At 30.7% G+C, this 12460-nt stretch overlaps 1 protein-coding gene across 10 annotated transcripts in view; it reads right to left on the reverse strand.

Annotated features, from left to right (window-relative positions):
* The window catches only part of NFAT5 (nuclear factor of activated T cells 5), a 106298-nt gene that overhangs the window by 38788 nt on the left and 55050 nt on the right, over nucleotides 1–12460 (reverse strand). For 5 of the 10 annotated variants that reach the window (XM_016146878.2, XM_016146877.2, XM_036231427.1 and 2 more), the window contains 2 exons: nucleotides 5366–5924; nucleotides 521–713 (listed from right to left, as the gene is read on the reverse strand). In XM_016146878.2, coding sequence (XP_016002364.2) covers nucleotides 521–713; nucleotides 5366–5924 — 752 coding nt within the window. The other 5 variants (XM_036231430.1, XM_016146882.2, XM_036231428.1 and 2 more) reach the window with 4 other exon arrangements.

Here is a 12460-nt window from a genome sequence, read left to right on the forward strand (position 1 = left end):
TTAAGCCGCCCTTTTTTCTTTTAGTCTAAGTTCTGAAAAGAATTTAGTTAATTAAGACTCAGGTAATATCTTATTTCTTAAACTAAAGACTTAAGTTACCTATCAACCAATTCTTTTCTGAGTTGAATAGTCCTGATTACATTAGCCATCTAAATAAAAAACCTTGTTTTCCAACTCCATAATAATTTCTACAATATTTCTTTGAATTCGCTTTAAATTTCTTTTTAAATATAAAATTTTGGAAGAATCTAATATGGTTGTTACTGATGTCAAATATAAAGGGAAGATAATTCATGATTTCCAGATACTTTTCTGAAAACATATTCTCATTTCTTCTTTCATTTAAATTAAAATTTAAAGTAATAATATTTGGCTTATGGCTCAGTCAGATTTTTACTTTTAATTTCTATTTTATATAGCCAGCGATTCTGTCCTATTTTAGGCAGCTTTTGTTGGTTAAAAAAAAGTAATATGCAGAACTGGAGAAAATTCTTCATATATTGTGAAATAAAATAAGTACCTTTACTGTAGGAAAGCCTTGCTGTGTTCTGTCCTTTACTGAGCCACGGCTACCCTCAGTCAGGTACCGAGCTCGATGCTGGGTCTCAGGTTGTACAACTATCTTGAGCTCCTTTCCCTCACTTTTAACAGGATACTGTCCACACAACATAGGGCTTTTCTTTACTCCAGATCCTTTTTGGTTTTCCAATGTTCTGAGAAGTCAAAGCACAACATGGAAAAGGCATCAAAAAGTGTTTTCTATAAAAGTCATCCAAGATAAAGGAGGAAACAGACTAGGTAATAACATTAAAAACAACTGATTATCTTACTGACGAAATAAGGGAAGATACACAGAATGCATGATGTGGTAGGAAGAAAGACTGAATGCAACAAATTGGGAATAATAGGAAAGAAAATGGCTAATGTCACTACAACTTTTCATATTGTACTTCAGTCAAAATAAATTTTTAAAATTATACACACACACACACACGAGTGTTATATAAAGCTAGAAGATTAACTACTATTATTTCTCAATCAGACTTGCAAAGCAAAGGTTAAGTAGTGGTAGCAAAAAAAAACAAAAACAAAAACAAAAACAAAAAAAAAAAACAATAGGCTTTTAAAAAACAACTGAAGGTACATGCAGAATATTTTTCTAGATATCTTTCTCAGGACATCGAACTGAAAAAATTATGATAAAAATCAGTGATTCAACTTTTACTGGGAATTAGCTTTACTCAAAACAATCTCAGAAGTGTAATTTTTCAGAGCATTTATATTTGTGATTAATTAAATAATCAAAGCCTTAGCATATCAAAATTTTATAATCTGAGCTTGACAGATAGAGAATCTAACTTATTTTTTTTAATTGTGTTTCTAATGTTTATTTTGTTTATCATACATTTTCTATGTGGACTATATGTCCACAGAAAAATATTTCAAATGGTAGTTAAGACTTCAGATCAACACATTAATCTGAAGCACTGCAACTATGTGATAAAAATAAATAGAAAATAATATTGTTAGTTTTAAAATAGACTGAAATTATCTACATACATTTTAAAAGCATCAGGATCAAGAATATTTTCTCTATGACTCTCTCAGTCCTAAGTTCAAACACACTGAAGATACAGAAGCCAAGAGATGACTGTAGACAAACTTTCCTCCAAAAGCAAACAGGTTCCAGGAGAAATATTATGATTTCAAACAGAGAGGAGCAATGGGGACTAAGCACCCTTAAAACTGGCTCTCATGTTTACCCTTCCAGCTCTATGCTGTTGTCTCAATTATCAGTAACAAAGAAGGGAAAGGTTGTACTTTCAATGGAACCAGGGACTGGAGTGAAACCCATGGCTAAGAAAGGGGCAGAAGAATGGAGGAAAGAAGGGATGTAAAGAAATGCAGTAAGACTGACAGGATAAGAGAGAGAGTTCTGAAGGCTAGTGCTCAAACATCTTCAATTCCCTGAACCATGCATAATTCCTGAAACATCAGGTGCAGAAAGAATATTTGTTGATGAAGGCAAATAGGAAGAAGAGAGGAACAAAGAAAGGAAAGTGAAGGAAAAAAGAAGCTTCTAAAATAGTAACAAAAAAGACCGGATCCTAACTGGTCAAAGAATGCCATTCATGTAAATTTGACATAATTAAATCAAAGATTACCTGTGTAAGTCATCTAAAAGGCTCTGGAAGAATAAATTCTATCAACAAAAGTATCAAGTTGAAGCTGAAACAATGAGCAATGGGCAATACGTCCCATTTTTCTTTTCATCATTCTGGGTAGAAATTCAATGTGCAATCCCTTACACATGAAATTCTATGATATTGTTTTTTTTTAATCATTTTAAAATCAAAGCAAAAATACTACTGAAACTATGTAAAAAAAGAAAATACAGCAAAATGCTAATAGCAGTTATACTGGATGATTAGATTAGGGGCTATTTTTTTTCCCTACATTTTTCAAATTTTTGTAATTAATACCTATTAATTTTAAAACAGAAAAGAAAATACTACAGTTTGACATATAAGGAAAATTTAGCATATCAATTTGGCAAGATGTGGTTTTTATATTCACTTATGCTAGCCTAGCTAATATTTATGAGAATAAACAGTTGATAATGAGTTTTGCTATTTCAGTAAAACAAAATATTTTATTTGGGATGAAGACTATTGAATTGATAAAGCATATACATTATGGCATAAAGAAGAATAGCACAGGTAATTAAAAAATTTCTGAAATGATATTTCTTAAAGCCCTTAAAACTATCTATTCTCTAGGTTTAAATGTAAAAATAGGTTACATATACATTTAGATCTCTAGATATTTAAACCAATTGAAAACATCACTTAACTCTTAGAAAAGTAGTCATTCAAATGACTAATTTCAAAGGCATGATGGCTTAAGGAAAAAAAAAACCCAAGAAAGTAATAGTTTAATTGCATGGGATTTTACTTCTAAATGATCTCTAAAAAGGAAATCCACTGTCTTGGCATATTCTATTCAGTTTTTAAAATGACATTCTAATGCATTTGTGCTTCAAAGCCTTCTGTTGTCTATGTTACAAAAATAATTTTTACCAAAAAATGCCTAAATCAGGTTTCACATCCAGATGACATACCTTAATTTTTAGGACTATCTAGAAGAGACATAGGGCTAATGATTCTCAGGACATTTAGCTGAAGAATTTAAGAATGATACAACTAGGAATGTTTAAATACTGAAGTTTTTTAAAAAACTGGTTTTGTTTTCTTAAACTCTAACCTTTATATAACATTTTAATTATATAAAAATGCTGCTTCCATCTTGAAGATCATTGAACTGCTGTACACAATATATCTGAGTACATTTCCTATTATTTAGAATATATAAATTTTAAGTTTACGGCATATTAGATCTAAGGCTTAATCTCTAAAAACATCTCTAAATATCTTTCATGTTTCTAACATTTTTCTTGTTGAAGAATTTAAGACTTTAGCTTGAGATCCTCTTAATAATTGTCTTTGAAGGCCTATTTTTCTATATATTTACAAACGGTTTTATCCTTTCCTTGATATAGTTCTTAATAATTCAAAATTTAAACTTCTTCCATCATTTCCATATGCTAGAGGTCAAATATTTTTCCATTACCTAAGAAGCTGGACATTTCTTCTGCTGCTTGATGAGTTTCTGTTCCATGAATTATTTCATGAGAGATTTTGTCTTGACAAATGTTATTATACTTTCCCTGGGTAACCTCAAATCATTTCTAAGATATATCTATCATACAAAAGCAGAAGCAGAAAAGATGTAGGTCAAGAAATCTTTTTAATAGCAACTACAAATTACGTGTGTTGACTAACTCTACGTCAAAATTTTATTTGTTCTTCATTTGAAACTTAAACATTTTCCCGTATAAAAATAAAAATCTCTCTACTGGAACTTAAAAAAAAAAACCTTCTCCATTGAAACCCACATACCCATATTTAATGACAGATATACATGAGTCTTTTAAGTTCTGTGCTACTATGCTTCAGAGCATTATTACATAGGTAATAGTTCTACGAATATGTTATATAATTCTTGACTTTGCTAATGGCAACATTTTAGGAAAGGGTATGTGCAATTTTCTTTTAGATAATTTCCTAATCTAGACTTTCTAAAAATGAAAAACATTTAAATGTGCATTTTCATTTAACTGTATCACCCCAAAGGAGTTTTAAATAAGAGTAGAGAAGCAAGTAGTGTAGAATAATTATTACTTAAATAGTATATATTACTTTAAAAATGTACTGAGAGAATATTTAAGGACAAGTTTAATATACATTAAAATATTCTCTATATTACTCAATTAGATTTTTAACATAAAAGATGTTAATGATGTCATCAAGTAGTAAACCAATCGAAAGCTTCTCCATCACTTTTTGTGACGACCTGAAATTGTAGATCCTGGGTTAACTAAAGGACCAAACCCTGCCTCCCAAAAAAGTAATCTCTCAAAATCCAATGAGTTAAATTTCATCAAACTATGTTTAATACACTATAGGATAATCTAATTAAAAAGTCTAGCAATTAAATAGTACAATAAAAGTACTAAAGGAATCAAAAAGTTAAAAATAAGTCACGGTATTCTGTACTATATAGCAGTAAATATTCGGTAACATAGCTATAAAAATATATTTAGTGAGTGTTGTGAACTGGCAGAAATGAATGAAAACTCAAACAAACATGTACCCATGATCCTGTTCTATAACTCTTCAACTACATAACCCAGAAACACAGAAAAAAAAATAGTGATATATTTTAAAAAAGAAAAAAATCCCGTCAGCACAATGTATCAAAGAAAGAGCTTAATGTGAATCTAAATGATGAGAATCAAACCATTGACTTAGTTTTTTCTTATTTTCACCAAATTAAAAAAAAAAAAGTTTAAAATCCTCACAAAAATGGAAACGGATTGAATCTAATGGGGAGACAATGTGAAAGAACACAAGTAACCCTTTGTGAATGTTCTGAGTTGTTTTAGCTAGAGCTATTACATACTAGTTATTTCTATGCTAGAGTTAAATATTATGAGTAAATATATCCTTAAATCCTTTAAAATATAAATCCATTTGAAATTTAAGTTGTTTCAAAACAGATTATTTTCATTTTCTACTACTTAATCATATACCTAATAAGATAAACCTATAGCTAAAAATGTATTGATATATTATCTCTAGTGAAACTTGGTAACTAAGTTAAATTTTCATGTATTTCAATGATAAAATTAGTATCTGCTTTATATGCAAACTTGAACTGAGCAATTAGGAAAAGTGGGGAATAATTTTTGTTTGTTCGTTTTGCATAACGGTGATAGAACTTAAAAAAAAATATGAATACCAACCCATTTCCTGCTTTTGAGTTGCCTTTGTTGTCCGTGGTAAGCTGAGAAAGCACATAGTGAGGTGCTTTGGCACTGTCGGCATCAAATATATCCATATTAGATTCTTCACAATCTCGTCGTTTGACCCCAGGCCTCTGCTTTGGATTTCGTTTTCGTGATTTACGAGGTACCTCAGTGTTATCATTGTAGGAACTGGTGCTCATGTTACTGAAGTTGGAGGGGGAATCCTCCATCCACATACTGCAGCTCTGCTCAGATTCCAATCCACACCCCTCATCCTGGCAGGACATCCGACTGTTATCCAGCAAGTCCTCAGGTGGTGGTGAGATGTACAAGACTGTGTGCCTCTTCGGTGTTGATGGATGCTGCTGAACTGTGTTACTGGTTAACTGCTTTTCACTTACCCCTCTGTTACTTACCCCCAAGGCTGAGGAGCAGCTCTCCACTTGCATAGCCTTGCTGTCGGTGACTGAGGTAGAATAAATGGTAGGGCTGGAAGAGGTGGTAAAGGAGCTGCAAGCACCGCCCATGGAGGAAGAGGAGGGAGCTGAAGAAGCATCTGTAGTGTACAATTTAAGAGTAAATACACTATACATGTTTTCACCTATGCTGGCTAGCAGTCCCATTGAAAATATGATTTGTGAACTGATTGTTTTTCCCCAAAATGAATAGTTGGAATTTGGTTAAGTTTTAGAATATAAATGCTTCAAGCAATACAAAGCCTAAGAAATGCATTTTTTAAAAAATGCCCAAAATAGCATTATTTTACTTGTGTTATAATTGATAGATTTTTAAAAATTTAATTTAGTGCTTTAAGCTGTAAAGCAAGAATAAAGCTTTTATTGCCTCAGCTGGATATTCTGTTGAATTTTAATCATTTAAAATAATAAAGAAAACCCCAATATAAAACATATGCTTGTGGTCCACATTCAATGCCAATTAAATAATTCATTATAGAATTTGAAAAGTGGGACTGTGCTTAGCCACAAAATATTAAAATAAGTTTCTAACCTATGAAGCAGAGAACTACAGGTCATTTTTAATGCAGACACTCCCTGCTTCAGAGGCAAATCCTGGAATAAAAATATGAGAAAATAAATGAGAAAAGAGCTGCTGATTATTCCAGATATCATTTATAAAATGAGAAATAAATAGAAAAAAATATGTAATCAACTGAATTGGAGGCAAAATGGAACTGGTACCATCACTATGACTTACAAAATCTAGAAGAATAAAAGTGAAAAAAGTTTGATATGGAATATGCTGGGCTATAAAAGAAGCGAGTTAACCATTCAGGGTCTCCAGAAGTTGGAAGTGGCAGATCAAAACCATGATCTCTAAAATAAATAAATCCATCCTAAATGGCAGAATGAAAAGCAGAGTAAGGACAGATTATTGGATGGATTTCTCTTTTACGGTACTTGATTATACACTCAGCAATTGGTTACCACTGTCCATTTCCTCTCTCTTAGAAGGGACTGCTTGATTTAAACTATTAAAGGAATTTCCTAATATGAGTACTGGTAAATTTTATTAGCTGGAATCTAACAACAAAGAATTAGGCAGGAAAAAACTGGAGAGCAACAGAATTAGTTCCTATAAAAACGTATTTTATAAAACCATTGATCTATTATGCTTGGCAAAAAAAGATTTAAATAGATCTTTTCAAAATATGTGGCAATTGGCAGAATGGCTCATTTAAAAATACTACTACTTTAAATCCTTAATAGCATAACCTCAGAGGCACACTATTTATGTTAAGGTTGGAAGTTGTCAGTCCTAAAATTTTATGAATACCATTTTATCTTCTATAAGATATGGAAAGGTTTATAATTATACATATAAAAAATAAAAATAAGTGAGAGATAACTAAGATGTTTAAATTTAAAATTAATTTTTATCTACAGCCACGTATGCCACTATTTTAAAGTGGCATGATGAAACTTAAAACTATGATATACAGTCATTTAAATTGCAACATTCATATCAATTATAATATAAAGAGTGAAATGTAAGAATACCAATGTTTAGATAATCAAAAGCCAAGTGCCAAAGATCTATTTTAAATTGAAAACATGTACCAAAAACACTTAAATTATTTGAAAGAACTAAATTCACTCATAATATTTCATTACTTTCAAGGCAAAAGAGCATAGTAATTAATATTAACATCAATAATGTAATCTACACAATGCCGCATGGAAAGATTTTCCCCAACTACCATTAAGTCAAAGAACCTAGAGCAATTGGATGATACCAGTTCCATTTTCCAGTTTGTATCCTTGTCAAATTCAGTAGCTGAAATTGGAAAATTCAGTAACTTTAAACTGCATTCCAATTTAAAGAAAAATTTATCAATTTTGTATCATGCATTAATGCGATGTTTTCTTAATAAATAAATATTTTAAAAGATTTGTAAAAACTACAAAATCTAGATGCTAATGTCAGTGACAGTTTAGGAGCTGATTTGTAGCCACTTTGGGTTTAAATAACAAGTTTTTTGCTTGTTTTCTGAAATATACTAGAGAATTCATTTTAGAAAAAATAGATAAGGTATTATGGCTAACATTCCTCCATTTGTTCCGACTATTGGCAAAAAATGAAACTAATTTTTATGTATGTATGAGCCTATGCTCTTCATTTTCAGAGAAATACAAGTATGCAGCATGCAATGTTTGCAGTGGAACACACAAAGCATGCAGCATGAATGCTGTGAATTCGTATTTCTATAAACGGCCTTCCCCCACCCACCTTTTCTGAATCTAAGTACCATGCACAAGAATGCAGAATATGAACATCTCAGGGATCCCTGTCCCTGACAGATGGAAAATAGAGGTGAAAAGCAATTATGAACTCAAAAGCAAGTTAAGTGGTGCTTATAAATTTAATATGCAAGATATAACCTGGCATTGCTCTTTGAGGTATATATGAATTTATTGTGAAAATCTTATCAAAACAATCATGGTTATAAAATCCAATTGATATAACCATTAAATGTCTGTTCTGGGACAGGTATGCCAAACTGTGATCTCATACTCTACATAAATTAAAATATTCTACACATTTTCCTTGTACACCTAACACAATTTTTATATTTTACCTGCAGTTTCCTGGATATAGATACTAAATTAAAAAGTTCATTAGTACAAAACTATGACACTGAAAACAAATTCTGTCAGATGACAGCAGTGATCATCCTTTAATTAAAAAATAGTATTACTTTTTAAAGCCTACCTCATTTTGATCCTAAATTATAAAGATTCTACTCATTTTAAGACTGTAACAAATGAGGCAATTTTTTTAAACTATAAAACTCTACCATAGTATCATTGTTGATTTGACGATGATGATAATGATGCATAATATCTTTCATACAAAAGATGTTATATCTGGTTAGCAAGACATCACCTAAGTACACTATTTGCCAGGTGAGATTGTGTAGTGGAGGATAAGAACTATGAGCCCCTTGAGAGCATGGACAATATCTTTCTCATCTTATACCCTCCCAACACCTAACATAGTGCCTTGCATTGTTTTTTGTTATTAAATTCATTCATGGGAAGCCAATATTTGATATGTGTGCCGAGTTATATTAAAGTGAAATTAAAGTGGCAAATAAATATACCAATGTGTTCATAATGGATGCATCAGGTTTCTTAAAAAAGGGTTTACTGCTAAAAGTACTTAGACTGTATATGACCATAATAGCATTCTCTGATAATAGGGAAAGGTTTAGAAGTAACTTGAGAGTTTAGAGGTAACAATCTGTTATTTCTACAAAGAGTGTGCCAGTAACTTACTTTCTTGAAATTATAGGTAAGCTAAATGACCTACTGTGTATTAACCCATTAGTTATAAAAAATGTTTAATATTATCTATTAAAAAATAAATGCATAATAATTATGCCAAGTACATTTTAGATTTTGAGACACTAATTTGTCATTTCTAAGGATTCCCAGAAAAACACTAAAGAACAATCCTGGAAATACTGTAAATGTACTTAAAATATCTACAAAGACATTTCAGCCGCTATATCATTAAACATCAAGAAACAACTTAATTGACATTCTATAGAACTAAAATGCTAATGCAATTCTGCCTCATATATATTCTTTATTATTTATAAGTTCTTATAAACAAAACATGCTAACTAATCCTCTCCAGATTTTTGGTTTTTAAGTCTCCATTTTTTGTCTATTAGAAATGTAGAGACTATGCTTAATTGCTGAATATTAAAAACACAAAAATTCCAACATAAAAATGTTTCAGCAACTTTTTATTTTCTCACTTCATGGAACAATCATAATGTATTTCTACTTTATAACTTTACAATTTTGTTATTTAAATCCCTGACCAATCCTTCATAAAGAGGGAAAATTTTCTTAAACTTGTTCTCTTACTTAAGTGAATACATTTTTTAAAATTTTTTCTTTTATGAAAAAAGTTATCTTTGAACCTAGAAGAATTTTACTTTTCCACAGTATTTTATGTGATCACAGAGAGCACAGCAAACCAAAGGGAAAACCAACAGACCATTTCTATAATTTAGTAATGTAAATTTATAATCTCGAAAGAACAGATTAATTCAAAAATTTATAAGTGAAGGGAAACATTACATCTGTACTGTTCTAATAATTCTATTATTAGCAGTAGCCAATTACTAGACTAAATGGCAGTAATAATGGTGAACTCGTACATACAGCTTCTTTTTAAGAACTGATAGAATCATTAAGGTTTACTATGAATACTCAAAGTAGCTGGGATAAAAAGTATGACAGACAATATCTACATGGATAACCCAGAATTTCTAAGTACTAACAATCTCATTAGAAAGATGAAAATGGATTTTTAAATGGTGCCATATATAGAAACCTATATATATTTTATATACTCCTTGCCTAAACTATATTTTAAAATTAAGAACTATTAGTTCTAGATTTGTGAATTAGACATTATTTTAATTATCCTATCACTTTAGTGCTTAAAATACCCTAAAAAGGAGATGATACTTTTTATGGAACTAAACTTTTTATAGAAAGCTTTGAAATTAGGAACATTCTTTATAGTCTTCAGAAGAAACAAATATATCACTGATTTAAATTATGACAGAAGGTACATTTAACTAAGCTTCGATATATTTTATAACTTTTCAATATCAGTGAAAAATCAGTTGAGTTTCCTAAGAAAGCCATTAAAACAAAAGTCATGAAATTTTGCAAGTGTGCTAATAAGTGAACCAATAGTGGAACGGAGAAGGAGTAAACTATTGAATGCTCAGAAAATAATCATAATAAACAACATGGAACGTTTAGAAACAATTTCTGGTCTAAAACACTGTTCAACCTTAAAGTATGTCATTTTTCTTACTGGTAACAATGATGTCAGATCAAAACATCTTGTCTGATAAAAGTCACCATATACGAGGATCAAAGAAGAAAGAAATTGAGAGAAAAATTATTAAGGCCAACATTCATGTTGCCAAAGGTTTGAAAAATCTAGAACACACAAAGTGGCTGCAAACCTGCTTTATCAACACCTTACATGCCAACCTTTGTTTTCTACTTTTCTTCTTATAGTATTGATGTAAAGTTTAAAACTTTACAAAAAGTTTTAGTTTCAATCAGTAACAATCTACTATTTAGAAACAAAACAAAAAAAACAAACAAAAAAAAGATAAAAAGAAAAGAAGGAAGGAAGAAAGAAAGAAAGAAAAAAAAAAAGACTTATGAAGAAGTCTGAAAACCGACCTATACCCTGGGTGAGATTGGATGGGTTAAGTGTCTCTGGCACTATTTGTCTTCACTATTGACAGACACTGTCACACAACCCACCACACGATGCCTGTCTCTGAATGGCGAAGCTAGAATGCAAGTTAAGTGTATTAATAGAAAAAACAACTAGCATCCCAGCATATAAAATAAACAATCCAGATTACTTTACCAAAAAACCAAGAAAACAAAACAAAAAACAAAAATTGTAGGGTTGATAATTTACGTTTAAAACGGTTTCAATTTCCCATTTGTACTTTTCCCACCCAACATAAGTTTACAATAAGCAGTTTTAAAACAAACTTTAAAAAATTAAATTATTAACATCCAAATAAATGCAAGTGGGGAAATTTCTTAGCCAAAATTTTTGTTAACTCATATTCACCAAATTGTTCTCCTGTTTACCAATGCAGTCTAATCCATAAGCCAGAATGCTCTCTCACACAGGTGTGTTTTTAGGGTGTGCCCTTATCCAAATTCTCTGAAAGAGAAGAGGATGTGTTCTGACCAATACACTCATGCAGTAAGTAAGAAGTATTTATATTTTAGCAGCAAAAGAATCTTTCCATTTCTTTGGCCAACTTCCACATACTTCCTCATTCCCCCTCAACCAATTTACTTTTAAAAATTAGATACGCCACTATGCATAAAGTGTCTGATCCTAGAGGCTCTATTTAAAAAAATAATTAGCACTACTGATGAAGCTGAAAAGTTTGTTACTAAATTATTGGAGTCCACTTTTTCTTCCCCAGTCCATAAAACTGCCAGTCAGGGTTCTAATATTACATAATAATTACTTTCTCCTTTTAATCTGAATTCTCCTAAAATAATTATTTTTACTTTGTCAGAGTGCCATTAATATATACATAAAATATTTATTAAAGAATGTTTCCTGAAAAATGCATACAAAATTTTTAAGTGTTCTATCACTTACACCAATGTTTTAAATATATCTTTTGTCCTATTCAACTCAAAGTATCTAAGCACAATGTAAAATACATACTAGGCACACATTATACAATTTGGCTTTTAAATCATTTCCTACCAGAAGAGAAAGATGCTTTCTATCATCTAGTGATTTAAGTACTACAGAGTAGCATCACTGGTAAACTGGAAAAGACTAAAGCCCAGAAGAAATCCTCTACCTCAAATAATTTAAACACCAAAAAAAATAATTATACTAGCTGATAGCTACATTTATTACATTGTCGAAGACTCCAGGAAGTATAAGTTTTAAAAAAGGGACAACTTTTGTACTACTTGAAAAATGTTACTTTTAAGACAAAACAGAGACTATCACTATTAACTAAAATAGGAACCAGAGAAA

Source organism: Rousettus aegyptiacus, unplaced genomic scaffold (assembly GCF_014176215.1).
Source record: "Rousettus aegyptiacus isolate mRouAeg1 unplaced genomic scaffold, mRouAeg1.p scaffold_m13_p_14, whole genome shotgun sequence".
Taxonomy (NCBI): Eukaryota; Metazoa; Chordata; class Mammalia; order Chiroptera; family Pteropodidae; genus Rousettus; species Rousettus aegyptiacus.